The 25,796-nt window shown below is 43.2% G+C and overlaps 2 protein-coding genes across 3 annotated transcripts in view; both read left to right on the top strand.

Moving 5' to 3' along the window:
* The window catches only part of plch2a (phospholipase C, eta 2a), a 47,297-nt gene extending 43,171 nt beyond the window's left edge, over positions 1 to 4,126 (top strand). Inside the window, exons 22-23 of one of the 2 annotated variants that reach the window (XM_056422327.1) lie at positions 429 to 446; positions 1,551 to 4,126. In XM_056422327.1, the coding sequence (XP_056278302.1) occupies positions 429 to 446; positions 1,551 to 3,022 (1,490 nt within the window). In that variant the 3' untranslated portion in view covers positions 3,023 to 4,126. Of the gene's footprint in view, positions 1 to 428; positions 447 to 1,538 lie in introns of both variants that reach the window. The other variant, XM_056422326.1, reaches the window with a different exon arrangement.
* Positions 4,127 to 6,493: 2,367 nt separating this feature from the next.
* Positions 6,494 to 15,720, top strand: LOC130199543 (glutamate receptor U1-like). The gene is made up of 10 exons (XM_056423136.1): positions 6,494 to 6,617; positions 6,735 to 6,810; positions 9,346 to 9,377; positions 10,369 to 10,557; positions 11,408 to 11,631; positions 11,872 to 11,969; positions 12,445 to 12,662; positions 13,420 to 13,639; positions 14,522 to 14,772; positions 15,362 to 15,720. The coding sequence occupies exons 2-10, from the start codon at positions 6,747 to 6,749 to the stop codon at positions 15,458 to 15,460; spliced, it is 1,395 nt and encodes a 464-aa protein (XP_056279111.1). The 5' UTR covers positions 6,494 to 6,617; positions 6,735 to 6,746; the 3' UTR covers positions 15,461 to 15,720.
* The last annotated feature ends 10,076 nt before the right edge of the window (positions 15,721 to 25,796 follow it).

The raw sequence follows: 25,796 nt of genomic DNA on the forward strand, positions 1-25,796 counted from the left end.
TAACCCAGTCCATCACTTTTCACGGTGTTGTGGCTGTTGTCTAAAGGTACTTCTGGTTTATTTTAACCCTCCTATTACCTTTGAGGTCAATTTGACCCCATTCAATATTTAACGTCTCCAAAAGAATGATTGACATAATTTCTTTTGTTTCATATTTCATGACTTTTCCTAATTTATTGAGGACTACTGGGTAAACATAAAATTCACATGACGATATGTTTTCAATGTCCTTTACAATTTGACCCCAGGCTGTTTTTCACAGTTCAAAACATAAGAAATATCAACTTTTTTTATTATTGAAAGGTCTATTTAGGTAGTCAACAAACAAACATAAAGTACCTGACGCTTAAACTTGGGAAACAATATTAATTCTAATCATTTTCTGGAGGTTTTAATTGCTGTGGTCAAATTGACACCAAGGGTGAAAGATGTTAGTACATTTGAAGGTCACAGGAGGGTTAAACATAATCACTGTTCAGTCGGTTAATCTGGGAACACAGTGGCATTAAAATAAAGGTCAATAAACGCCTGTTTTACAGGCTTTGCAAAGTTACTTTGTCGAGTAAACAAAGTCAACGTAAACATCAACACAGCTACCAATCATGCCTCCTGATGGACGATGTTTTTATTTGCATTTTAATTATTCAGCAAGTTTTCATCAAGATCTAAATCAAATTTTACAAGAAAGACACAAAACTAAATCCTGCACATTACTACAGGACAGCGCAGTCACAGAAGCTGTAAGAATGAGATGCAAGTTGTAGTAAAGTAAATGTTTGGGCCAGAAGAACATGGACCCAAAGAATCGTAGATGGACTAGACGGCTTGGCTGAGGTCCTCACACCATCTGTTCTCGCCATTTGTCCAAATAACTCAAATAGAACTATAAATGTAATTGCCAAAAGAAAGTAATGTCCATTTCCGTATGTCACTATTCTTATAATTTATTTACTAAACAAACAAAAAGAACAAACAAAATGCTGACTTAGCCCAGGTGCATGCTGGTCCTGAAGCTACCCACCCCCACATATAACCACAGGGCCCAGTGTTACGCAATCAGAGAACCTAAAACTAAAATATATTAAAACAACAATCACAATGAAATAAACTAAAACTATCATAAAAAAAAGTTTTTCTAACGTATCAAAATATAACCTAAATTAGCAATAAAATAATCAATATCACTTTAGAATAAAACTAAATACAGATGTTGAAATAAATCGCTCCAGCAGCCGCTAACCGGTCTTTTTGTTTGAAGGCTATTTCGGCGAATTTGTTCGTGACTGTAAGTCGTTGGAGATCCTCTAAACCATTAGAAACCTGTTAAATACGGTCCTCCGGTTGTATAGCAGCAGAACGAGTAGCAGGAGCCTTAAGCAGCCAATCGTATCGCACCGTGTGATGTTACCTTAAGAGGGTCAGTGATGTCGCTGAAACCCAATCCATGTTTTGGATCGGCTTTCAACGTCCTCCACCGGAAGGCGTGTCGGGGCCGTTGGGGGCGTCGACAATGAGGCCTTTCCTTTGTCTTCCCTCAGGTTGCTCCTCAGTGCCGAGGCCGTCCGCTCCTCTTCCACTGAGCTCTCACGCCGCCAGAACCCCTTGCGTCCCCCGCCCCGTGTCCAGTCCAGAAGGCTCGTCTTCACGCCACTCCCCACCGTCGCCACGCACAGCAATAATCAACGCGGCGCCGCCGGCCGCCCCTTCGAACGGGGCAGCGCAGAGTCCGATCAAGTGGAGCGGCGGCCCCGAGAAACCTCCCGGCCTTTTCCCGAACCCCGGCGTCGCCCCTCTCGACAAACCCCGCTGTCGAGACCTCCGCGCCGACCGAGGCGCCGAGCTCTTCGCGCGGCGCGCGGAGAACCACGAACCTCCGAGCGGAAAGAAAACCGATGCCGGCGAGGCGAAGTCCGACCGCGGACCGGCGGCGGCCCCCGGTGCCCGGGCGGTTCCCGGCGCTCCGGCGGTCCAGGCCAGGAGGGCCCCGTTTCACAATCAGCCACCCGACGCACCGGTGAGGAGAGCGAAGAGCGAGGGCCACGTGCTGGCGGCCGTGGCCTCCGACGGGCGCGGCCGGTCGGCGGTGCCGGAGGTCTTCACGGACGCCACCGCCAACGACCGCCTGTGGAGCAAGCTGGAGCCGGGCAGCCACCGGGACAGCGTGTCGTCCTCCTCCAGCGTCTCGTCCAGCGACACCGTCATCGACCTGTCGCTGCCCAACCTGGCCAGGAGGAGCTTCGCCGCCCCCCCGTCCGCCGCCGCCCGCGACCCTCACTGGGCCGCGTGCCGCCGCTCGGCGCTGATTTCCTACGACGCCCTCCGGGTCAGCAAGAGCACGTCCAGCCCCGATCTTCAGCAGGGAGCCCCGCCCCCCGAGGACGAGCTGCAGCCCCGCCCCCTGCAGCCGCCCCCGGACGCGGCCGCCGACTCGCCCGGCCGGCTGACTCAGAGGAGAAACACCTGGAGCCGGCTCTACATGGAGGGGCTCAAGCAGGCGGCGCCCGCGACCCCGCCGGCCGCCGCCGCCATGTCCAAGAGCCTCGGGGACCTGACCTCCGACGACATCTCCTGCAACTTCGACAGCAAGTACCGCATCATCAGCCGCAGCTTCGTGGTCCGGCCGGCCAGGGACCAGCTCCGCAAGGGCGCCGTGCAGCGGCGCCGGCCGCCCGACGACCTCACGGAGCAGCTGCGCCGGCTGACCGACGTGGAGCCGCTGACCGCCAGCGACTTCGCCCCGGAGCCCGTCGACGAGAACCCGGTGCGGAGGACGTCCTCGAGGAGCCAGAGCCGCGTCCGCTACATCGCCAACAGGGCCAAGAAGGCCCAGGAGAGGCTGAGGATCCAGGGCCCCATCGAGGAGCGGGGCAACCCTGAGGGGGCGTGCTGCGTGGCCCCGAGTCCCTGCTCCGGCCTGGACCTGCTGAGTCAGCTCGCCCACCGCGGAGCCCCCCCCCCCAGACGGCCCCAGTCCCCCACGGACCCCGAGAACAGTGACGTTTTTTTCATACTCAATCTCTGAAAGAAGCGGCAGACTTGGCAGTGAGTGTGAGACACGCAGCTGGAGACTTGTTTGGAATACGCTCCGGTTTTTCCTCTCAATTAGAAAAACACTTACGCTCTTTTTTTCCTTCTTTTCGTTGGATGAAAAAAAGTTGCATATCTATCAGCAGAATTACTCCGATTCTTTCCGCTCCTCGCACAACACTGAGCTCCGTATAAATAATGATCCATAAACGATCACTTCTACAGCTGGAAGGTTGCGCAAGATCCACATGTTTCCTTTTTAAGCCGCACCGTCGTCTCCTAAAAGCAACTAGACTGCATCTCTGCCGTCTGTTGGCGCCACATGTTAGAGATTTGCCAGAATGTATTTAGTGAGAGGTACCAGGTGTTTTTATATCGCGGTTGACTGTTCACTCTATTTGTTTTTTTACACGAGCATACAGTAGCAATGGGTCTACTTGAACTGTAATGGTTTTTAACTGAGTTGAAAAATAACAGCCCCATCCATCTCCTAGCAATATTTAGGAAATGCTGGCATGGTATCATATTGATGTTTGTTTGACAGTTTTAATAGGAGGCACATATTATTACAATGCAGATTAATTTAGAGTATTTTTAATATTTTGCTCACCAGTGAGCGGCATGTCACAGATCATTCAGAGCGGTGGTCGTCTACTGCATCAACCACCTTTAGCCCTTTTTAGTTGGCTGCATGTCTTTTAATGCACTGTAATGTTTATCCTGAGGCTGTGCTTTTAATTAATTTTACAAAGATCCTTTTTTAAATATATATATATATATATTTATATAAATAAATATAAATATATTTACAAACATATATTTATATATATTTAATTTATATATAAATGTATTTATTTATTTATATATATAAAAATATAAATAAATATATATATGAAGATTTGTTAATACCCCAAACTTCTATTTTTCCTCGCATCCCCGCGCTCCCATTGGTCCACGCGGTCCCAATAATACAAGATGAGATGGATCTGTATGGAAAGCACGTTTTCTCTATCGTTTGCACTGCCGTGCCCAGATGTTTGTGCCTACGATGTTTCACGATGTGTAATTATGACCTGAATAAATCTCTAAATGAATATCAGCGACGGCGTCGCCCGCTCATTCGGTTTAATCCTCCCCGAGGAGTCGTTAGCGAGCCGGTGAGCCTCATGCGAGCTGACGTGGCGGGAAGACGCCTTTGAGTTTGGGCCAAGGCCGCTCGCCGCTCTAATTTGGACTCGGCTCGGGTCTGAACCATACAGCCCCCCCGCAGGAGGGGGAATGTTCCAGAACAAAGACGCAGCTGCACAAGAAACGTCGAGCTCCACCGGTGGAGAGAGAGAAAACCTTTTCAGTGCCACCCAAGATTTCCTATTTACATAAAGTTTCTTAGACCCTAGAATGTGGTATGTGGAGTAAAACCTCATACATATTCTAATAAGTGTTTTATAAAAACCCTTTTGAAAATAAACCTAATATAATGATAATAAGGATGTTTATTGTTATTGTAAAAACATACAACGAAATTAAGTTGCAGACTGATCAGTCAGTAGAGCAGCAACAAGTAAAAACATTAAGACAGGACATTCTGATTAAAATAAATATATATATGTAAAAACGTGTATAAAAACATTTAAAAGGACATTTTGATTTAAAGCTATACATTTAAAATAAATATATATAGGTAAAAACATGTATTAAAACAGGACAATCTGATTAATACAAGACATTTAAAATAAATAAATATTGGTAAAAACATTAAAATAGGACATTGTGATTAATATTAGACAATTAAAATAAATAAATATTGGCAAAAACATGTATAAAAACATTAAAACAGGACATTCTAATTTAAAACATATTTCAAAATAAATAAGAATAAATCAATATAAATTTAGGTAAATATAGGTAAAAACATTAAAACGGAATTTCTAATTTAATACAAGGCGTTTAAAAATAAATAAAAATAAATATATGTATAAAAAACATTAAGAAAGGGAATTTCTAATTTTAAACTAGGCATTTCAAAATAAATAAGAATAGATAAAACGCATGCATAAATGGCTTTAAAGTTAACAAGTGTGTGTGTGTGGGGGTGGGGGGGGGGTGATATCTTTGTAGATGCTGCTGCTTTCTTCTGGAGGCACCATGTCATTTTATTTTTGAGGAAGCTCATAAAAATGTGTTCTCGGCCTCCTCTGACGACCCGTGATCTCTTAGAGCCCCGCTGACCTTCCCGGGCCGCCCGTTGACCTCTGGAGGGTTTGTCCGTTTTAAGAGAAGATCGTCGGCCTCTTCCTCCGCTCTATGAGACTGACTGGGACACGCCCACCGGAGCGCCCCGGACTCCTCTCCAGCCAGTACCCAAACACAAAAGACGAGTTCCTCTTTAAGAGCCACATTTATCTCGACCCTTTGGCTCGGCTCGGGCCCCTCAGCTGAAAAACAAGCTGCGAGCCCCGCGGCTCCTCTGGCCCGAGGAGAATGTGTGTGTCGTCTCAGAGTTGAATGCAGCCCCTCCTTCTCGAGATGAAGTCACTTGTTTTTTAGGGAGGGAGGGGAGGTTCTCCTTTTTTTCTTCTTCAATTAAACCAATTTAGTTTGTGAGCTCACGCTAAAGACGGCGAGACAAAGACACGCGGCGTGACGACCAGAGGACGGTGTGTGTGTGACGAGTCGGAGGAGTCCGGAGAACAGGCGGTCCACAGTTTGTCGAATGCTTTGAAGTCTCCGGTAGTGGCAGAGACCTGTCAATCACAGTAAGCCCCGCCCCTAAAGCGTCCCCTGCTTTATGGTCTGTGTGACTCTAAATGGACCATAAAGTATAAATGATGACATCATGCTGTATAGAAGAAGACTTGAAACTAGAGACTGAGACATGAACTCATGTTTACAATGTTTACTGAGGGAATACATCAAGAGAGAAGTAGTCATTAGATAGACTTCTATACAACCAGAGGAGTCGCCCCCTAGTGGTCAGTGGAGAGAATGCAGCTTTACTACATGAAGCATAGACTTCCATACAACCAGAGGATTCACCCCCTGGTGGTCAGTTGAGAGATTGCAGCTTTAACACATGAAGCATAGACTTCCATACAACCAGAGGAGTCGCCCCCTGGTGGTCAGTAGAGAGAATGCAGCTTTAACACATGAAGTATAGACATCAGACGTTCTCACCGTTACTGGAAGGATTGAGTAATCCCTGAGGGTTAGTGAGGAAGAGGAGGGACTGGAGTTCTTCATCGTCAACCGTAATCACACCAGGAGAATAAAACCTGACCTCTAGAACAATGACTCCAACAAACAACTCTGTTTATTTGACTTCTTTGGATCAGTCAGAAGATCCACATGGTGGAGCATGTAGGCGGAGAACTCTTCTTTCCTTCGAGGTTGTTCTGCATAAACTCTGAGCCATCCATCTGAAGTGTGTTCTCCCTTTGCGGGTCTATCTCCTCCCTCCTCGCTCCCCCATATAAACCCCCACGAGGGTCTTCTGCACACAACCCCTCCCCGCCGCTCTCCTGCAGCACTTTTCCTGCAGCCCTCACTCTCAAAGGTCTTTAATTCACGTTGCGGCTGACGTCGATACTGAGGTAAGGAACTTTTTTATTTTCATAGCATTATGTGACAATCTGTAGGAGCATTTTATTCTGAAAATCAACTGAAAGTGAGACGATCATGTTTGAAGGATACGTTGTTGTTGTTTTCAGAGTCGTGGAAACATGACGGGCTTCGTGGCTTTGTTCTTCTGCGTGGCGGCGCTGACTGCGTGGAGGGTCCCTGCAGGTAAGACTTGCCACACCGGCGTGGTGGAACGTGGTTCATTGCATCAATTTTGTATATATCTATAGATATTTATAAATGTGTATATATATATATATATATATATACAGGACTGTCTCAGAAAATTAGAATATTGTGATAAAGTTCTTTATTTTCTGTAATGCAATTAAAAAATTATTAAATATTAAAAGAATAAAAGGCTTGCAATATTTCAGTTGATTTGTAATTAATCCAGAATGCATGACATTTTTGTTTTTTAAATTGCATTACAGAAAATAAAGAACTTTATCACAATATTCTAATTTTCTGAGACAGTCCTGTACATGTATATATATTTTTATATATTTAGTTTTTTGTTTTATATATATACAGGACTCTCAGAAAATTAGAATATTGTGATGAAGTTCTTTATTTTCTGTAATGCAATTAAAGAAACAAATGTCATGCATTCTGGATTCATTACAAATCAACTGAAATATTGCAAGCCTTTTATTCTTTTAATATTGCTGATTATGGCTTACAGCTTAAGAAAACTCAAATATCCTATCTCTAAATATTAGAATATCATGAAAAAGTATACTAGTAGGGTATTAAACAAATCACTTGAATTGTCTAATTAACTCGAAACACCTGCAAGGGTTTCCTGAGCCTTGACAAACACTCAGCTGTTATAAATCTTTTTTTTTACTTGGTCTGAGGAAATATTCAAATTTTATGAGATAGGATTTTAGAGTTTTCTTAAGCTGTAAGCCATAATCAGCCATATTAAAAGAATAAAAGGCTTGCAATATTTCAGTTGATTTGTAATGAATCCAGAATGCATGACATTTTTGTTTTTTTAAATTGCATTACAGAAAATAAAGAACTTTATCACAATATTCTAATTTTCTGAGACAGTCCTGTATATATATATATATTTTAACATATTTTTAGTTTTATATATATTTATATATATATATATTTATATTTGTATATATACATATATTTATATCTGTATATATTTGTATATATATGTATTTATATATTTATATTTGTATATATACATATATATATATATATATATATATATATTGCAGCATGTATTGGTTTCCATTTTCTTCTAAAACTGAAAACATTCTACTTCTGTCCAAAATGTGGTTGTTAGATCAGGGGGTGGGGCTTGTAATTTCAATTCAGTTTATTTTACATAGTTCTTTTAGTCTCATCGGGCTTTACATTCATTTCATGTACGACATCCCTGACCTTTGACCTCACTTGGAATCAGGAAAAACTCCACAAAAAATAGAGAAAAAAAACCCTTTCAGAGGGAAAAGGTGAAGAACCCTTGAGAGGAGGATCCCTCTCCAGGATGGACAGAACAGATGTCATGTGACCAGAAGGAAGCGTTACAGTCACATAAACATTCAATGATGATGACAATGTATGAATAATTCCGGCCAGTCTCCTCCTCATGTTCACATTGGACAGTTTGCATTATGTCCTATTACCCATGGGCCTTTGCAGTCGTGTCAAAGAGATGGCGTGGTGGACGGAGCCATGTGGGAACCCAGAGTTTGTGTCTTTTTGCATGTTCAATAATAACTTTGACCAAATGTTCCCGAGCTTTGAACGTTGGAGCATGAACCATGAGTTATGTCCTCCGTGACCTTTTAGAGGTCACAGAAGTGTTCTGTCCATCGTCTGGATGAGAGTTTGATGGATTGCTGATTACAAGAAGTCCTTTTTGCATATTTTCCCAAGCATTCCGATGTGTTTTGGGAAAGCGACGCTCTCTCCAGTGTTCCCGTGGCGTGTCGAGCTCCTCGCGCTCCTCTCCTGTCCAGAGAACCGTCTCTGGAGTCAAAGCCCAGCCGGCTTCTGGCTGACCTGTGAGACCCGGGCCCCGCCGCCGGGGGTCCTCTCAAAGCCTCCTCGCTGCGGAGTTCCCCGCTTCTCACCAGTGGAGGGGCCACCGCCTCGCTGAGGTCCACAAGAGCACTGTGATGGATCAATGAAGGGGGGGGGGGGGGGGGGGCTGGAGGACCGATGAACTGACAGGCATCTCCTTTCTGAGGCCGAGCCCCGGGCATGTTAGGTCCCGGTGGACACGCTGTGAATAGCATTGGTCACAGTTACAGCAGAAAGAAAAACAACTGTGGGTGTCATGGGGAATGTCAGGGAGGCGGGGGGGGGGGGGGGGGGTAGTAGACTGATCCGTCAGAAGCCCGGCCACCCTTCCTCCTAGTACCTCGCCTCGGTCCCCTCAGTACTTCTCTTTGGGTCCGACAACAAGACGCTCTTTGTCCCGCGGGGGATTTACAACTCTCACATGAAGGGACCCGCGTGAAGGGACTCGGGGCCTCTAGGAGCCTCTCGGAGCCTCTTCTGGGGGCTTCAGGGGCCGTTCTGCACGTCAAGCTCCCAGACATTGAAACCCGACTGGCTGAGACCAAGTCCTGACGCTCCGTTGCGTTTCACTCGCCTCATCGCGGGATTCAAGACATTAATTGTGTGTCTTTGTTGTTCTTCCTCCCCCCTCCTCCCCCTCCTCCCCTCTAGATGCCAAGGAGTTGACCATTACCACCATCAAGGTATTCTCACACATTAACTCAACCCACTTGTTGAATGGTTCTGCGTCATCGCGTCGAGGTTCTTCTAATCTACGAGCGATTCATTAACTTAACTTTAGAAAAGTGTCTTGAGGATCCAAAAGGGTCGAGAAACACGACATTCTTATTTTTTAAATAGTCCCAGAGACGATACAACGGTCTGGCTCTGGAAACCGTGAACAATGAAACGTGCAAAATCCCGTAAATGAAGTGATTTGCATTGGAAATGAGTAGAAATGTGTTTTTTACTGCACATGCAAATTAGACTAATTTGTGACCATGTGATCAGCAATACAGGGACTGCTCTCTGATATCGACTCACATATTTGATCTGACATTAGCACAATGTCGAGGGGTGTGGTAATTGAGCGTCAACCGTGTTGGGTACGTTGTTATTGTTTACAAATATTGTAATTCCATATCCTGGCACCTTGAAAATGACTCTAGCCACTCTAGATGATTAAAGAATTATTCTAAAAGACAAAAATTACGTGACTTTTCACGTAACAAAAACAACAGAATTATCTTTTTAAATACTGCTACACCTCGGTCGCACAAAAAATTGCACAAAAATGAGATTCACAAATGCAAACACAAAGATTCACACGAATGTGGAGCCATCGACAAACAAATGCAAGTCCACGAACGAATGGAAAATCCACGTAGAGTTGCGGGAATATATTTGTGATTTTTCATTTCTATGAATCGTGTGCATTGGAATATATTTGTGATTTTTCATTTCTATGAATCGTGTGCATTGGAATATATTTGTGATTTTTCATTTCTATGAATCGTGTGCATTGGAATATATTTGTGATTTTTCATTTCTATGAATCGTGTGCATTGGAATATATTTGTGATTTTTCATTTCTATGAATCGTGTGCATTGGAATGTATTTGTGATTTTTTCTTTGATTGCATTTGTGAGTCTTTCAATTGATCTGACCCCAGAAGTTTGTTCTCGTCTCCTCAGCAAGAGCCGTACACCATGAGCCGCGGCGGCGGCGGCTCTGAGCTGGAGGGCTACTGCGTGGATCTGATCTCGGAGCTATCCAAGGCGCTGGGCTTCAGGTACAAACTGAGCCTGGTGAAGGACAACCGCTACGGAGCCATGGACGCCAGCGGCGCCTGGAGCGGCATGATCGGGGAAGTCATCAGAGGGGTGAGACTCCTCGTCGCTAGGCAGGACCCCTGTGGAGGGGGAGGGGTCTGTAATCACATCTTCTAACAGTTAGAAGGATGACGGGTTGTCGGGTCAATCAGAACAGGTGGATATTTATTATATATAGATGTATTAGTTGAAATGATCTTGTGTTCTGCTTATGGCAACATGTGGAATCACATTCTGAGAAATTTTCTGTTTTGATAAGACAAAAGGTGAACTCAGTACAACCTGATATGAAAACCTATGAATGGAGACCAAAAAGTGTAATGTTAAAAAATAATAAAATATTGTAAAAATAAATAAAACTTAAATTAATAGATAATATAATAAAATAATAATTATGTATTATGAATAATGTATATATATCTATATTATAGATATGTATATTATAGATATGTATAAATATATATATATTTATTATAAATATATTATATATATATGATAAATATATATACATATATATTACAAATATATATATTTACATTTATAAATATATATATATTATAAAATATATATATTATAAATATATATTATAACGTTTTTGTGTGTGTTTTTTTTAAAGGAATAATATAGAATTTTATAATAATAAGTTTAATAATGTGTTATCTTGGTATTTATGAGTTTATTATACATTACACTTTATTTTAAAATGTTTGAACTAAATGGTTTAAATGTTTTTGTTTGTTTGTTGTTTTTGCAATAAAGTGTTCCAGACTTCCCCGACAGCTGAACTCAGTTCCATCAGAGACTTTGTGTTCTTAGAGCTTCAAGACAAGCACACCGTATCTGACACGAGTGATACGGTCCCATCAAACAAGTGAATGTTGACTTCCTGTCCGTCCGCCAGGAGGCCGACCTGGCGGTGGCTCCGCTGACCCTCACCGCGACCAGAGAGACGGCGGTGGACATGACCACGCCCTTCATGCAGACGGGCATCAGCTTCCTGCTGCGCAGAGACTCCGCCTCCGAGGAGAGCGGCTTCAGCGTGCTGGCGCCGTTCTCCACCGACATGTGGGTCGGCGTCCTGGTCGCCTTCCTGCTGACGGGCCTCTGCATCTTCCTGGTGGGCAGGTGAGAGCACGGATACGGCAACCCCATAAAGAATGGGTGGGGCCCCTGGTGAATGTCAGTTTAAAGGGACAGTACACCCCAAAATCACACACACAACCTTTTCTCTTGTATCATGGAACTACCATGGACTCATAAGTCTGAAATAAAAGAAATATGTACATATGCTTGTTGCAGCATGTGCTGCTTTACCCTCGCTGGTTCTAAGGCCTGTGTTGTTGTTGTTGTTGTTTCCTCCTGCAGGATCAGTCCCACTGAATGGGCGGAGCCCGACACAGAGGAGCACAGCTTCACACTGCTGCACAGCTTCTGGTACATCACTGGAGCTCTCACCCTGCAAGGTACCACACACTCAAACACACACACACACACACACACACACACACACACTCTCTCTTTACACTCTCTGCACTACTATCTTTATTAAGGCCTTAAATATTGAACAACTTCGATGTGCAAAAAAACTCTCAAAAGATGTTTTGAATCGATCGACACTTTATATTTTAAATTCACAGCTTGTCGTGTCTCTTTATCCTCTAGGATATATTCAAATATAAATATATTAATATATAAAAAATATTTAAAAAATTATTATTATTATTTTATCTAGATTTATTTCAAATGACTGTATTTATTTATTTTTAAATTAGTCTTAAGGAAAACTTTCTTCCATCGTGCATCGTTGGATAAGAATGTGATTTAACATCCTGACGTGATGTAACACATCATCTCATAATCATATGTTCATGATTTTGAACTGAGCGTTGAGCCTTTAGAGGAGCGGCTTCACGGTCCTGCTGGTCTCTGGGCCCTCAGGTGCCGGTCCTCACCCGAAAGCCGCGTCCGGACGTCTGATCGGCGCCACCTGGTGGCTGTTTGCCGTACTGCTTCTGGCCTGCTACTTCGGCAACTTAAGCTCCTCGTTGCACTCCGGCGACAAACACGTCTCCATCCGGACCTTTGAGGACCTGGCCAACCAGGACGGGGTGGACTACGGCACCGTGGAGGCCGGCTCCACCATGTCCTTCTTCAAGGTGTGGGGTCACCTGGACTATTTAGTGTTTTACAAGAAAACCCACACTTTTATTTACCAAATTAATACAAAATTAATAGAAAATCCAGTCGAGGTTATAAATAATGTTTTTTATTGTTAATATTAATGTTGTTCTTGTTGGTGGTCCCATAGCGCCACCATGAATGCAAATGTTTTAATCATACAATACTTTGGTTTAAGGTCACGCTGAGCACGTGTTAGCATTCGTGGAAAAACTGGAAAAGTCAGGGAATTTAAAAAAAGTTATATCCGGCCTGGAAAAGTCTTTGAAAGAAATTAAATCCCAAAAGTTTTGGAAAAGTCATGGAAATGTGTCATATTCATATGTTTCAGTCACGCTGATATTTATTTTAAATATTAATGTTGTTCTTCAAACTTGTAGCTCAAAAGTCAGTTTTATAACTTCTCTCAGCAGCATAACTGTTTTCAGCTGCGCTTGGATAAAAAGGGTTTTCAAGGGTTTTCTACCCCTCTGTTAGTCTTCTAAGGCGATAACACAAAGTACCATTACAACACTGGAGATGGGCCTTTACACACCTCTGTAGAGACTTCATTAAACACCAGAGAATAGTCATTTAACAATCTTAGAGAGAGTATTTATGATTCATTTAATGTGATCTTCATTGAAGAAAACAGTGCTTTGAAAAATAAGGACATTTCTAATCGACCGCACATTATTTAACGGTCGTGTATGTGTGTTTTTTTCTTTTTTTGCAATGTTTTTTGTAACCCCTCAGAATTCCAACAACCCCGTGTACCGGCGCATCTACGAGCACATGGAGCGCAAGAAGAGCTACGTGTCCAGCATGGGGGAGGGCGTGCGCCTCGCTCAGGGCGGGAACTTCGCCTTCATCGGCGAGGCCGTGTCCCTGGACCTGGCGGTGGCTCGCCACTGTGAGCTGAGACGCTCGGAGGACGCCATCGCCATGAGAGCCTACAGCGTCGCGGCGCCTCTGGGTGAGTGAGGAATGGAACCCACAACCTCTCTTCTCGCAACGTTTCCATCAGCGTCGGTTCACTGGAGACTCGGAAACTGCACGCAGGTGTGAATGTGAGCGTGACTGGTTGTGTGTCTCTAAATGTGCCCTGAGATATATATATATACATATATATATGTATATATATGTATGTATACATATATATATACATATATATATATATATATACGTATATGTGTATATATATATATATGTATGTGTATATATGTATATATGTATGTATATATGTATATACGTGTATATATATATATGTATGTATATATGTATATACATATATATATAAACATATATATATACACATAAATATATATATACATATATATATACATACATATATAGATATATATATACATATAAATATAGTAATATACATATATATGTATATATATGTGTATATATGTGCAAAACAAATACAATAGTAAGATACAAATATAAAAAATATATAATATTAAAATTAAAAACAGACAAAATAACATAGGGAAACCAAAGAACTGCATAAAAGGACGACATAACTTAAAAGCTGTTCTATAAAATGGGTTTAAAGAAGTAAAACAATGACTCTCAACGCGTGGTCCAGGGACCTCCAGGGGCCCGTGGCATTTGCTATTAAATATTTGCTTTTAATATCATTAAAAATAGGATTTCTAAAGATGACGGCAATTTGCAAAATGTTTAAAATGGCTCGAGTACAGATGTAGGCGTATGCTCGATTAACGATGGGGTCCTCAAACCGTTCTCCCTCTTTAAGGTGTCCCCGCTCCGCCTGTCCTAAAGTACTTTTATTGTGGTGACAGTTTCTGATCCTGCAGTGACGCGTTGACCCGCCTCTCTGACCCCCCAGGCTCCCCGCTGGTCAAGAACCTGACCGTGGCCATCCTCCAGCTCAGTGAGTCGGGCGAGCTGGCGTACCTGCGTCAGAAGTGGTGGGCCAGCAGCTGCGTGGCCGGCGACCGGGCCCACGGCGCCGAGGCCCTGCGGCCCCACGAGCTGCGGGGCCCCTTCCTGCTGCTCGCCCTGGGGCTCGGCGCCGGGCTCCTGCTCGCCCTGCTGGAGCTCGTCTCCAGGGCCCGCGGCCGGGCGAAGGAGAGCAAGGTGGGCGAGAGTTTGACCCCGGTGACCCCGCCGACCTCCTATAGCACAATACTTTGGTCTTTAAAAAGTTATATCCGGCCTGGAAAAGTCTTTGAAAGAAATTAAATCCCAAAAGTTTTGGAAAAGTCATAGAAAATGTGTCATATTCATATGTTTCAGTCACGCTGATATTTATTTAAAATATGAATGTTGTTCTTCAAACTTGTCGCTCAAAGGAAGACCAGTTTTATAGCTTCTCTCACCAGCATAACTGTTTTCAGCTGCGCTCACATAAAAAGGGTTTTCAAGGGTTTTCTACCCCTCCGCTAGTCTTCTAAGGCGATAACACAATGTACCACTAGAACATGGAGATGGGCCTCTACACACCTCTGTAGAGACTTCATTACACACCAGAGAATAGTCATCTACACATTAACTATGTAGAGAGAGGATTTATGATTCATTTAATGTTATCTTCGTAATTAGCATGTGTTAGCATGATATCGGAGCGTGGTCATTGGGACACGTTAGCACGTTGACATCAGTGTTAGCGAGCCGGCGTCGGTGTTCGCGTGGCTAACTGTGTGTGCTTTGCCATTTCCTGTTTCAGAAGTCGTGCTGCTCGGTGATGACGTCAGAGCTGAACCGGCGGTTCGGCTGCAAGGCGGCGAGCGGCGAGCAAGACGAGCCGGACAGGAGCAAAGCCTGAAGGAAGAGTTCACATGTCGGAGACGAGGAGCCTCCGCCACTAACTTCCTTTGTTTCCATAGTGACAGCCATGTGTTGTGTTGACCACATGGGGCTAGCAGCTAGCGGCTAGCAGCTCGTTGTACCGCGTAGAAGAAGCCAAGAGACTTGTGTGTTGTAGGATATCCACATCACCTTACTGACTTACTTTTTGAACTGGAATAGTTTTATAACAGTTTGTATTTGCTTGTATGTTCTAAATAAAAACTACAATATCCCAAAGCCGCGCTTGTGGAAACTGTGCGTAAAAAAGTATATTGTAAACAGGAAGTGATTTTGTTGTTGTTTATATATATTAACATTTAAAAAAAATACAAAAATGTCAGACATAAACACAGACAAATATAATAATACAGGCCAAAATTATATATAAATATATATGTGTGATATATGATATATATGTATATATATACACATACATATATGTATATATATACATATACATACATATATATATACAGATAATATATATATGATATAAACATGATATATATATATAACATAAATATCATATATCACACATATATATATGATATAAACATATATATCATATATCACAATATATATGTGTGATATATGATATATATATTATATATCTGTTTATATCATATATATTATATGTGATGTATGATATATATATTATATATATCATATGTTTATATCATATATATTATAAATATATATCATATATATATATGTATATATAATTTTGGCCTGTATTATTATATTTGTGTTTATGTCATTTATATATTTCATATATAATATATAATATATAAATCTCACAGGCTCCCAGCTGGAACCCAGTCTATGACGTGTCGCTGCATCAGACTGAGTCTCACACTATCACACAGCGTGTCATGCACCCGTCTGTCCACACGGGGGCGCTACTGGATTTCCGTTGATGTGAAACTCCGGTCGTGATGAATCCGGGGATCATTTGCTGGAGTGCACCACCCCGGCGTGGTACCCCCCCCCCCCCCCCCCATGCGACCACCGGGCCGCTGCACTCGCTCCGCGGCCGTAGACGATCTAATGCTGCGGCCGGACCAATGGACCAAATCAAATTAAGACGCGACCTCTTGGCGGCGAGCGGGAACAAACCGCCCCGCGACCTCCACGCCGTTCCCGCTCTCGCGGCGGCGTGTCGTGTGTGTGTGTGTGTGTGTGTGAAGCGACCCGCACTTGAACCTCCGCTAATCAGCTCCGGGAGCCATTGATTTAGTGCCGGCAGGAGGAGAAGCTGAAGGAGGCCTGAGAGAGGAAGAGGAAGGAGGGAGGAGGAGGGGGGGGGGTATTGATTTGGTGGCAGGCGGCTCTCCTGACAGCTGCGCTAAGGTCGCACGAACTGCTCTCAGCCGCGGTCTGAAGCTCGGCCGACGGGGAAGTGCCGAAGGAGATTAAGCTGTAAATCCCTCAGACCCCCCCCACCCCTCTTCCTCCCCCTCTCCCCCCTCTGTCCATCCTGGAGAGGGATCCTCCTCCTGAAGGTTTCTTCTTCACTTGTTTTTACCCCGTGAAACTTTTTTTTTGTGGAGTTGTTCCTGATCCGGTGTGAGGTCAAAGGTCAGGGGTGTCGTACGTGGACAGACTGCAAAACCCTCTGAGGGCAATTCATAACTTTTTATGTCGGGGCTAAACATAAAATAAACTGAATTGAATTATAAGCAGAATAAAAGTGTTACACGATACACCTTTCCTACCGTATAGGTAAATAAATACTTCATTATTAAATTATTACCTTGTATATTTATAAAATATACAAGGTAATAATGTAATAATTAAGAATAGGTAAACAAATACTTAATTATTACATTATTACCGTGTATATTTTATATTGCTATTGCTGTTTTTTAAAACTTTTTATTTGTATGGCCTCTCACTGCTGTCCACCTGCTGCTGTAGTTCAGCAATTTCCCCACTAGGGGGCCAATGAAGGATTATTTATCTTATGAGTCCTTAGTCCAAATGTTTCTTTATAACATAAAAATAATGACCATAACATTTATACCTGGGCGACATCAGACAGCGGTGTGACCTCTGACCCCGAGGAGCGTCGATGACCTCTGACCCTGAGGAGCGTCGATGACCTCGCCCCTCAGGCGCTCGTCGGTACCTCTTGACGTGGAGGCGAACTCTTTACTTCACCTTCGTCTGCACGGCTGACGAAGGTGAAGACGAGGTCGCTCCATGTTGTTCGGTGACCTGACGAGCGTCATTTATACTTTCACCACTTTTTAAAGATGTTATTCAACATATAAAAGTTTATTTCCATTCGTTCTCTTTGTATTTAGGGAAAAGTTATTCATAAAGAACCACGAGAAAATAAAAGTAAAAAGGTACAAACATCATCCCTCTCTCTTTCCTTCTGTCTCTCTGTCTCTCTCTCTCAAACTCTCTCAGACTCTCTCTCTTTCTGTCTGTCTGTTGCTCTCTCTCTCTCTATTTCGCTCTGTCTCTCCCTCTCCCTCTCCTTCTCTCTCTCTTGACAGCCTGAGGGGGGATCCCCCCCCCTTAGACCCTCTGCCTCACTTATTGATGTCTGCAGATGTGTCTCCCTGCATGATAATGGCCTCCACTGGAGGAGCCCCCCCCCCCCCCACCACAGCGGCCGTCTGTACATCACACGGGGGAATTGAACCTTTCGCGTGTGTGTGTGTGTGTGTGCTTGTGTGTAGGTGTGTGTGTGTGTGTGTGTGTGTGTTTTTTCAAGGCCGCGTGTGCTCGGGCCTGTTGGTGTGCCTCCGTGGACTTTGTGCTCGGGTGCATGTGCTGCTGGAAGGGGCTCCACGTTGCATTATTGATGGTCCTCAGGGAGGGATGAAAGTGTGAGGAGGAGGAGGAGGAGGAGGAGGAGATCTCAGAGTGCCTGGTTGCTCCTACATTGACGTTGACATGCAGGGCCGGCTCTATACGTTTGCATTGAATGTGATGCTGACAGGTGAGGACCCTGGAGGAGGGGGGGGGGGGGTTAACAGGAGGGGGGCGGGGCTCGGGGGGCTCTGAGACTCACGCTGATGTGGTCTCTGTTCGGCAGGTCGGAAGAACAGGTGGTGACGGGGATCGGACGAGACGTCGTCATACTCTGGACTCACTTCTGTTGATGACGATCCGCCCGACGACGACAGGTGAGAGTGAATAAAAACATGAATGAACTAGAATGGGCACTCGGTAGAGCGCATACCTTCGCATATCACAAGATTGGGCATTGAATTATGAACATTTTGGCATTAGTTGCATGCCAATTGGACAAAAATGTATCGTGCTATGGTAAAAAAAAGATTTTGACCTTTCCATGACCTTGACCTTGACCTTTGACCGGATTGATCCCAACATCTAATCAAATGGTCCCCGGATAATAACCAATCATCCCACCAAATTCCATGTGATTCAAGAAGATTTGACCTGTTCATGACCTTTGACCTTGACCTTTGACCCGATCGATCCCAAAATCTAATCAACTGGTCCCCGGATAATAAACAATCATCCCACCAAATTGCATGCGATTCGGTTCAATACTTTTTGAGTTTTGCGAATAACACGCATACAAATAAATAAATAAATAAATACACGGCGATCAAAACATAACCTTCCGGCATTTTCAATGCGAAGGTAACAAACGACAAGGAAGAGCGAATGCAGATTGAATGGATGTTTTAAAAAAAAATATTAGACGCAGTGCCGTTGCACACAAAGATGATAAGGAGACGCACGCGGACACACATTCACACATTCTGCAAAAAGTACAAAATAGAATGTTCCGTGTGAGTTCGTAACGTTTCATGTAACGATGACATAACAGGGCTCATACACGTGTGGACCAATGGGGTTCCAGGACTTTAAACCAAATTTCCAGGACAAAACATTTTGTGAAATCTCGGCGTAAACATGAAAAAGCGAGAACATGTCGTATTTAAACTAACAACGAGAATTCCAAAGCATACAGTTTATATTCTGTGCTCATTTACATATGAATATGACAACTTTTTCATCACTTTTCCAAAACTTTGGACTTTTTTCCACACCTGGAAATAAACCATTAAAAAAATTCAATGACTTTTCCATGTTTTCCATGACCGTACGAACCCTGTATAAACACCGAGAGTACACAACCAATACACACGTACACACATAAAGCCCTTTGAGGCACATTTGTAATTTGTGATATTAGGATATACAAAATAAACTGAATATAATTGAACTGAACGTATTTGATGATCCGCGCTGCGATGCGTCTGGAGGGCTCTGGTACCTGTCTGAGACATCCCATAACTCAAAACGGTGTTTTATAAAAGTTCATTATGACATTTTGGTCACTCTTCCATTGGACTTGGTTACAAAAAACAAAGATGGCGACGGCCCCCAAAAAAACCCAGATTGCAACGGGGAAGATGAAGTTCATAATCCAACTCATGGAATAACTTCTAGTTTCTAATATACTCGTTACTATGCAGCCCATATGGCTCCAACAGAGACAAGTTTATCATTAAAAAAATTAAATAGGTATTAATTTAAATTTGAATCCAGCAGTTCTTTTTTGGGGGAAGGGGGGGGACATCTCTATATTTTCAATATATTTTTGATATATTTTCTATATACATTCGATATATTTTCAATACATTTTCTATATATTTACGATATACATTTGATATATGTTTGATATATTTTCGATATTTTTTCAATATATTTTCTAGATATTTTCTATATACATTCGATATATTTTCTATATATATTTGATATATTTTTTAATTATTTTCGATACATTTTCTTTAAATTTTCAATATATTTTCATACAAAAAACCCATTCTTCAAGCAACTTTTTTTATGTACAGCGGAGCTCGGTTTAGGGAAACATGAGCCCAGATTATTCCCCCGTTGAGGATTCCCGCGCTCTACCGGGGGCCGCGGCGGGCCTGTCTGCATAAACATGGCCCGGGCGGCCCATCTGGGCGCGTCTGACTGAGCGTGTGCTCCTGACAGCCGCGTATGGTAATTTGTCCGCGGTGCACACGTGTGTGTGTGTGTGTCTGTGTGTGTGTGTGTGTGTGTGTGCTCGTCGGGGGGCCACATGTGTGCACGGGGAGGTGTCAGGTGAGTATCTGCACAGACCTGACAGGGGTGTAAATTGCACAGATTAGGCTTCCGGCAGCTGTGGCATCTGTTGGCACTTCGCGGTTAACGACTGCTGTCAGCCAGGAGACCCCCCCCCCCCCCACACACACACACACACTCACGCACACACCACCCCCCACCCCCTCTGCTCTGGTTATTGATCTCCCCTCTCATTTGGTTCGGCCCTCCGTTGTTTTACAGCCTCCATCGTCCTCGTTCATCACGAGTCCCAAACACCGAGTGACACACGACGGGCAAGACTCTCGTGGAAGAATATTATATTATTAATATTGCTTCTATATTTCCGCGGGAGTTTCTAATATAATATTTGTAACTATAAAGCGCCCCATGACTCAAACTGAGGAAAGTTTCTCATGAAAAAAAAACCAGAGCTCCCCTCACATTTTGTCAATTAGGGAAAACGTATAGAAACTTGATATATATTTATATATACAGTATATATATACATATATATATGTATAAATATATATATCTATAAATATATATTTATAGATGTATATATATATATTTGTATATATATATATATATTCATATATAAATATATATATATTTCAAGTATAACACAATATGAATATATAAACGTAAAATATATATATATACATATATTTCAAGTTTCTATATACAGTATATATAATGTATATATATATAATATATAAATATATATACAGGACTGTCTCAGAAAATTAGAATATTGTGATAAAGTTCTTTATTTTCTGTAATGCAATTAAAAAAACAAAAATGTCATGCATTCTGGATTCATTACAAATCAACTGAAATATTGCAAGCCTTTTATTCTTTTAATATTGCTGATTATGGCTTACAGCTTAAGAAAACTCTAAAATCCTATCTCATAAAATTTGAATATTTCCTCAGACCAAGTGATTTATAACAGCAAAACAAAATCAAACATTTGAAAATGTGTTTCCAGGTGTTTCGAGTTAATTAGACGATTCAAGTGATTTGTTTAATACCCTACTAGTATACTTTTTCATGATATTCTAATATTTAGAAATAGGATATTTGAGTTTTCTTAAGCTATAAGCCATAATCAGCAATATTAAAAGAATAAAAGGCTTGCAATATTTCAGTTGATTTGTAATGAATCCAGAATGCATGACATTTTTGTTTTTTTAATTGCATTACAGAAAATAAAGAACTTTATCACAATATTCTAATTTTCTGAGACAGTCCTGTATATATGTTGGATGGACATTTTGCCAAAAATGCGCATTTCTTCTCACATGATGACACAGAGTGACACACGCTGTGATTCTCGTCGACAGCCACACACGCACCGCGATGTGATGACTTCATACGCGACGCGAGCCGTTCTGTCAGGCGGATAACTGATCACTGGCACGCATGCAAATAGCACTTTACAGAAAACACACGGTACGGCGTGTATATGCACGAGCGGGCCTCCTGGAGCCCTCTGAACACCCCACGTCTAGTGTTGTATGCTAATCCGCTAACCTTGAGGGCAGCCAGACTGAAAACCAGCAGGGGGGGCGGGAAAGAGCCGTCTTCTCCTCTGCTTCGGAAACGCTTTGACGCGATCCGCCGAGTTTCCAGCTCGCGCTCAAGGGCTGTTAATGAGCGAGCGCCGTTGTATGAAGATTCACAGTTGGTATATGAAAGGAGGTTTTTTTTGTGGAAAACGTTGGTTGAGGCATGGGGAGGAAGTGAATGGTCTTGATTTCACATTGAAATCTTTTTTTTGGTATACGACAGGTGGCGCATTCAAAATGGCGGCGGGAGGCGACGTGTTGGAGGTCATCCAGGGCTGGAGACGAAAAGGAAGAGAAGAAGACAACAGGTGACGAGGCAAAAGAGAAGAGCGCTTTAGGAAGTGATGAGCGGAAGTGGAGGAATCAAGCAACTTCTGAACATGAGCTCGTGATTATTTGGGGAACATTTCATTCATATTTTTAAGTGAACCGACTGCGCTATAATCCTTTAATGCCTTGAAATCACGTCATCTGGGATTATTTCTGTTTCACCCATGTAATTGTTGTAATGCGCGACAATTTGTGCATTAAATGTCGACAAAATCAGGAACAAAAACCTTGACATTTCTCAAAAGAAAAGTGTATCTGCTTAGCAGAAGTGGTAAAGTTAGTGTACTGATAACAAGAGATTATTATGACATTATTAAGACATTATGACGTGTCCCCTGAAGACGACGATAGCGAGAGATCTTCATCACCCCGATCCTGGGCGGTCCTTCTGTGTGGAAAGAAAAGCCCGGTTGTCCTACAGTTAACTCCAAAAACAAGCTCCCATTGTTCTGGTTCCAAAGGCCCATTTCTCAGAAAATACGAACTTTCTTTCCAGCAAACAGAAGAACATTATTATAAAAAATGCAAAATGATCCGGAACAATATTTATTGTCCTCTGATGGTGAAGGCATAGCTCGCCCTACACTATCTCTGGTTGGCTGACCCTCATATTTATTAACCTAAACCGGACTGTGGCAGCTGTGGAGGTGTGTGGGGGTGGGGTCTTTAATTGGCCTCAGCAGCTGGCCAATTAGAGACCCCACCCCCACACACCTCCACAGCTGCCACACCAAACGCTAAAGCCGACGCCTAACTCGTTATAGGTAACTAGTTCCTATGCTGCGTTCACTCGCCTGACTATTTGTGTTTTTTTTTATGTCATTCGCTTCATTCGCGCCTTAGAGGGGGCGGGGCTTATCTCCGTGGCTTTTCTCCATGGAAACAGTAACCACTAGTTCTGAGTTATTCTTGTTGAGGACATCGTCACAAACGTTTGAACATCTAATGCCCTCGTGTCTTGGTTGATAACATTATTATCATATATATATATCTATATATGTATATACATGACATCACCCGTAGGCTCACACAGCTCTATGTCTGATTAACTGTCTCTTCCAGCTCCATTAGAGCAGCAGCAGTTAGATTCACCAACGCGGAGCATCTCAACGCTGATTGGCTCTCGCAACTCGCGGGCGAATTTTTCGCCAAAGTCGAAATATTTTAACTTGAGGCGAATTAAGCTAATTTTTCGCACCTCCCAATTTGCGTCATTCGCGCCGCCCGACTAAAGTGTCCATCAAACCCAACGACTCGCGTCTGTACGTTGACTCTGTTTATAGGATCTACTCTCGTGAACATGGGTGTGAAATCATAAAAGGCACGACTTCGCGTGACTTCGCCAGTCGGGAGAAAATGCCCTAAAATGTCCGATGTCATTATTCTGCATAATAATTCTCCAGGAGCTTCTGTACGCTGCATGGAGAGTTTGTTCTTCCAATAGAACTATTTGTGTTTGTTTTTCAGATAACAGACTGTTGGGCGAATGGTTCTTTCGGTCCAGTGGGACGTTTCTCGGACTATTGGCGGTTTGGGAACAATGGACTTGTTGTGGCAATTCGTCCAATAAATCAAAAACAAACATAAATCAAATTGCCGCTGAGGCTCCGTGGGGGGTTCGTGGTTTACGCAGCCAAAAGAAAGCTTTGTCCATCCAGGATTCTGTGTTTCTGATCATTTATTCAACTAAACAAACGAAAGAACAGAGGAACTCCTCACGCTGCCCCTCCATAGGTCTACCCAGGTGCATGCTGGTCCTGTACCGGCCTACTCCTACATACAACCACAGGTGCCCACAGTGTTACACAATTAGTGAACAAATAAACAATCAAAAGATTAATATATCAAAACAACAACAAATTAAACTAAACTAAAAACTATCACAAGGAAAAGCTATCATAATATATCGATATAAGCAAACAACCTGAATGATTAAACAATAATACTTATAACTTAATACTAATATCAAATAAATAGCTCCAACAGGGATGTTCCCATTTATTTCAGTTAGAGATTATGAACATACATTTTGGCGTTTCTAGTTTTCACTTCTAAACATTTCGACGTTTAACAAACTGTGTAGTCGCCTGGCTGCCGATCCGACCTCGCAGAACGCCATCGGGTTCCAGACGTCAACGACCCCGACGGAAAACCAAACACACGCGACGACAAACCAGAACCATCCCGCGAGAAATATATTTCCACGTGAGCAATGAATTGACTTTTTTTCTTGCCAGGTGAAAGCTGCCGAGTCCTCCAGACATCATCTGGCATCCGAACCGCCTGATGTCTCTCCGACGCGGTCCGCCAGCCGAGCCGGAGATAGCCAAGGACATCGAAAGAGAGAGAGCGCCACCCAGACGCCCCGGTGGGTGATGGCGTCTACCCAACCGTAGACGCAACCGTCCAAACTGGATACTCAAGAATCCCTTCAGTTCATCATAGATTCCCTCAAAAAAACATCCCTGTGTCGGCGTATTCTTTCAAGCCCACGCTCAAAACTAATCCAATGCTTCTAAATCCGTGAGAGGCGGTGAACACATGTGTCAGGAGAGAATGGAACCGCCATTTAGAACGCCCGCCAGCCCTCGGGTCCTCTACGCACTCGTCGTGTTCGTTGGCGAGTAAACGACAGCGACAATATCCCTTTACGAACCCGCTTAGCACGTCTGTCGTGCCCATCTTCTTTTAGCTGTTCAGACACGGCGGCTGTACAGCGTCCTGACTTTAATCCTTTTTTTTCTCCTGGCCCAATTCTGCTCCGAAGACATCTCACAAAGCGGGATGTACTTCGGGCTGAACTGGTTTTGTCTGCGTCTCGCTCTTGTCACTTCAAGCGAGAGGGATTCCGACGGCATCGAGACAGAATAGGTGGCTCTGTGCGTGTGCCAGGTGTGTAGATGGGGGTTGTGGAACGATGCGTCGCATCGCCAGAAACAATTTTTTACACTTCGGCGGGATTTCTGAGTTGGGCTTTGACTCGAGGAGTCAATTCTCTCGTGTGATGGTGTTGGCAGAAGTGTTTAGGAGGTTGAAGATATACGATAATTGCACAAATGGGCTTATCGGCGCTCGCCTATGGGCAGTCTTACTTTGAAGGTATTCGTGGTGGAGACTTTGGGTTCTCTAATCCTGCCTCACCTACTCTACTCCTAGAGGAGATAGGTGCTTAGTGTATCCTAGAGGAGAGAGGTGCTCAGTGTATCCTAGAGGAGAGAGGTGCTCAGTGTATCCTAGAGGAGAGAGGTGCTCAGTGTATCCTAGAGGAGATAGGTGCTCAGTGTATCCTAGAGGAGAGAGGTGCTCAGTGTATCCTAGAGGAGAGAGGTG

Source organism: Pseudoliparis swirei, chromosome 9 (assembly GCF_029220125.1).
Source record: "Pseudoliparis swirei isolate HS2019 ecotype Mariana Trench chromosome 9, NWPU_hadal_v1, whole genome shotgun sequence".
Classification (NCBI taxonomy): Eukaryota; Metazoa; Chordata; class Actinopteri; order Perciformes; family Liparidae; genus Pseudoliparis; species Pseudoliparis swirei.

Excerpts from the sequence above, each read along its gene's own strand:
- LOC130199543 (XM_056423136.1), top strand. The coding sequence starts at position 6,747 with ATGACGGGCTTCGTGGCTTTGTTCTTCTGCGTGGCGGCGCTGACTGCG. Across the intron at positions 10,558-11,407 it reads TCGGGGAAGTCATCAGAGGG|GAGGCCGACCTGGCGGTGGC; the intron begins GTGAGACTCCTC and ends TCCGTCCGCCAG. Across the intron at positions 14,773-15,361 it reads GCCGGGCGAAGGAGAGCAAG|AAGTCGTGCTGCTCGGTGAT; the intron begins GTGGGCGAGAGT and ends TTCCTGTTTCAG.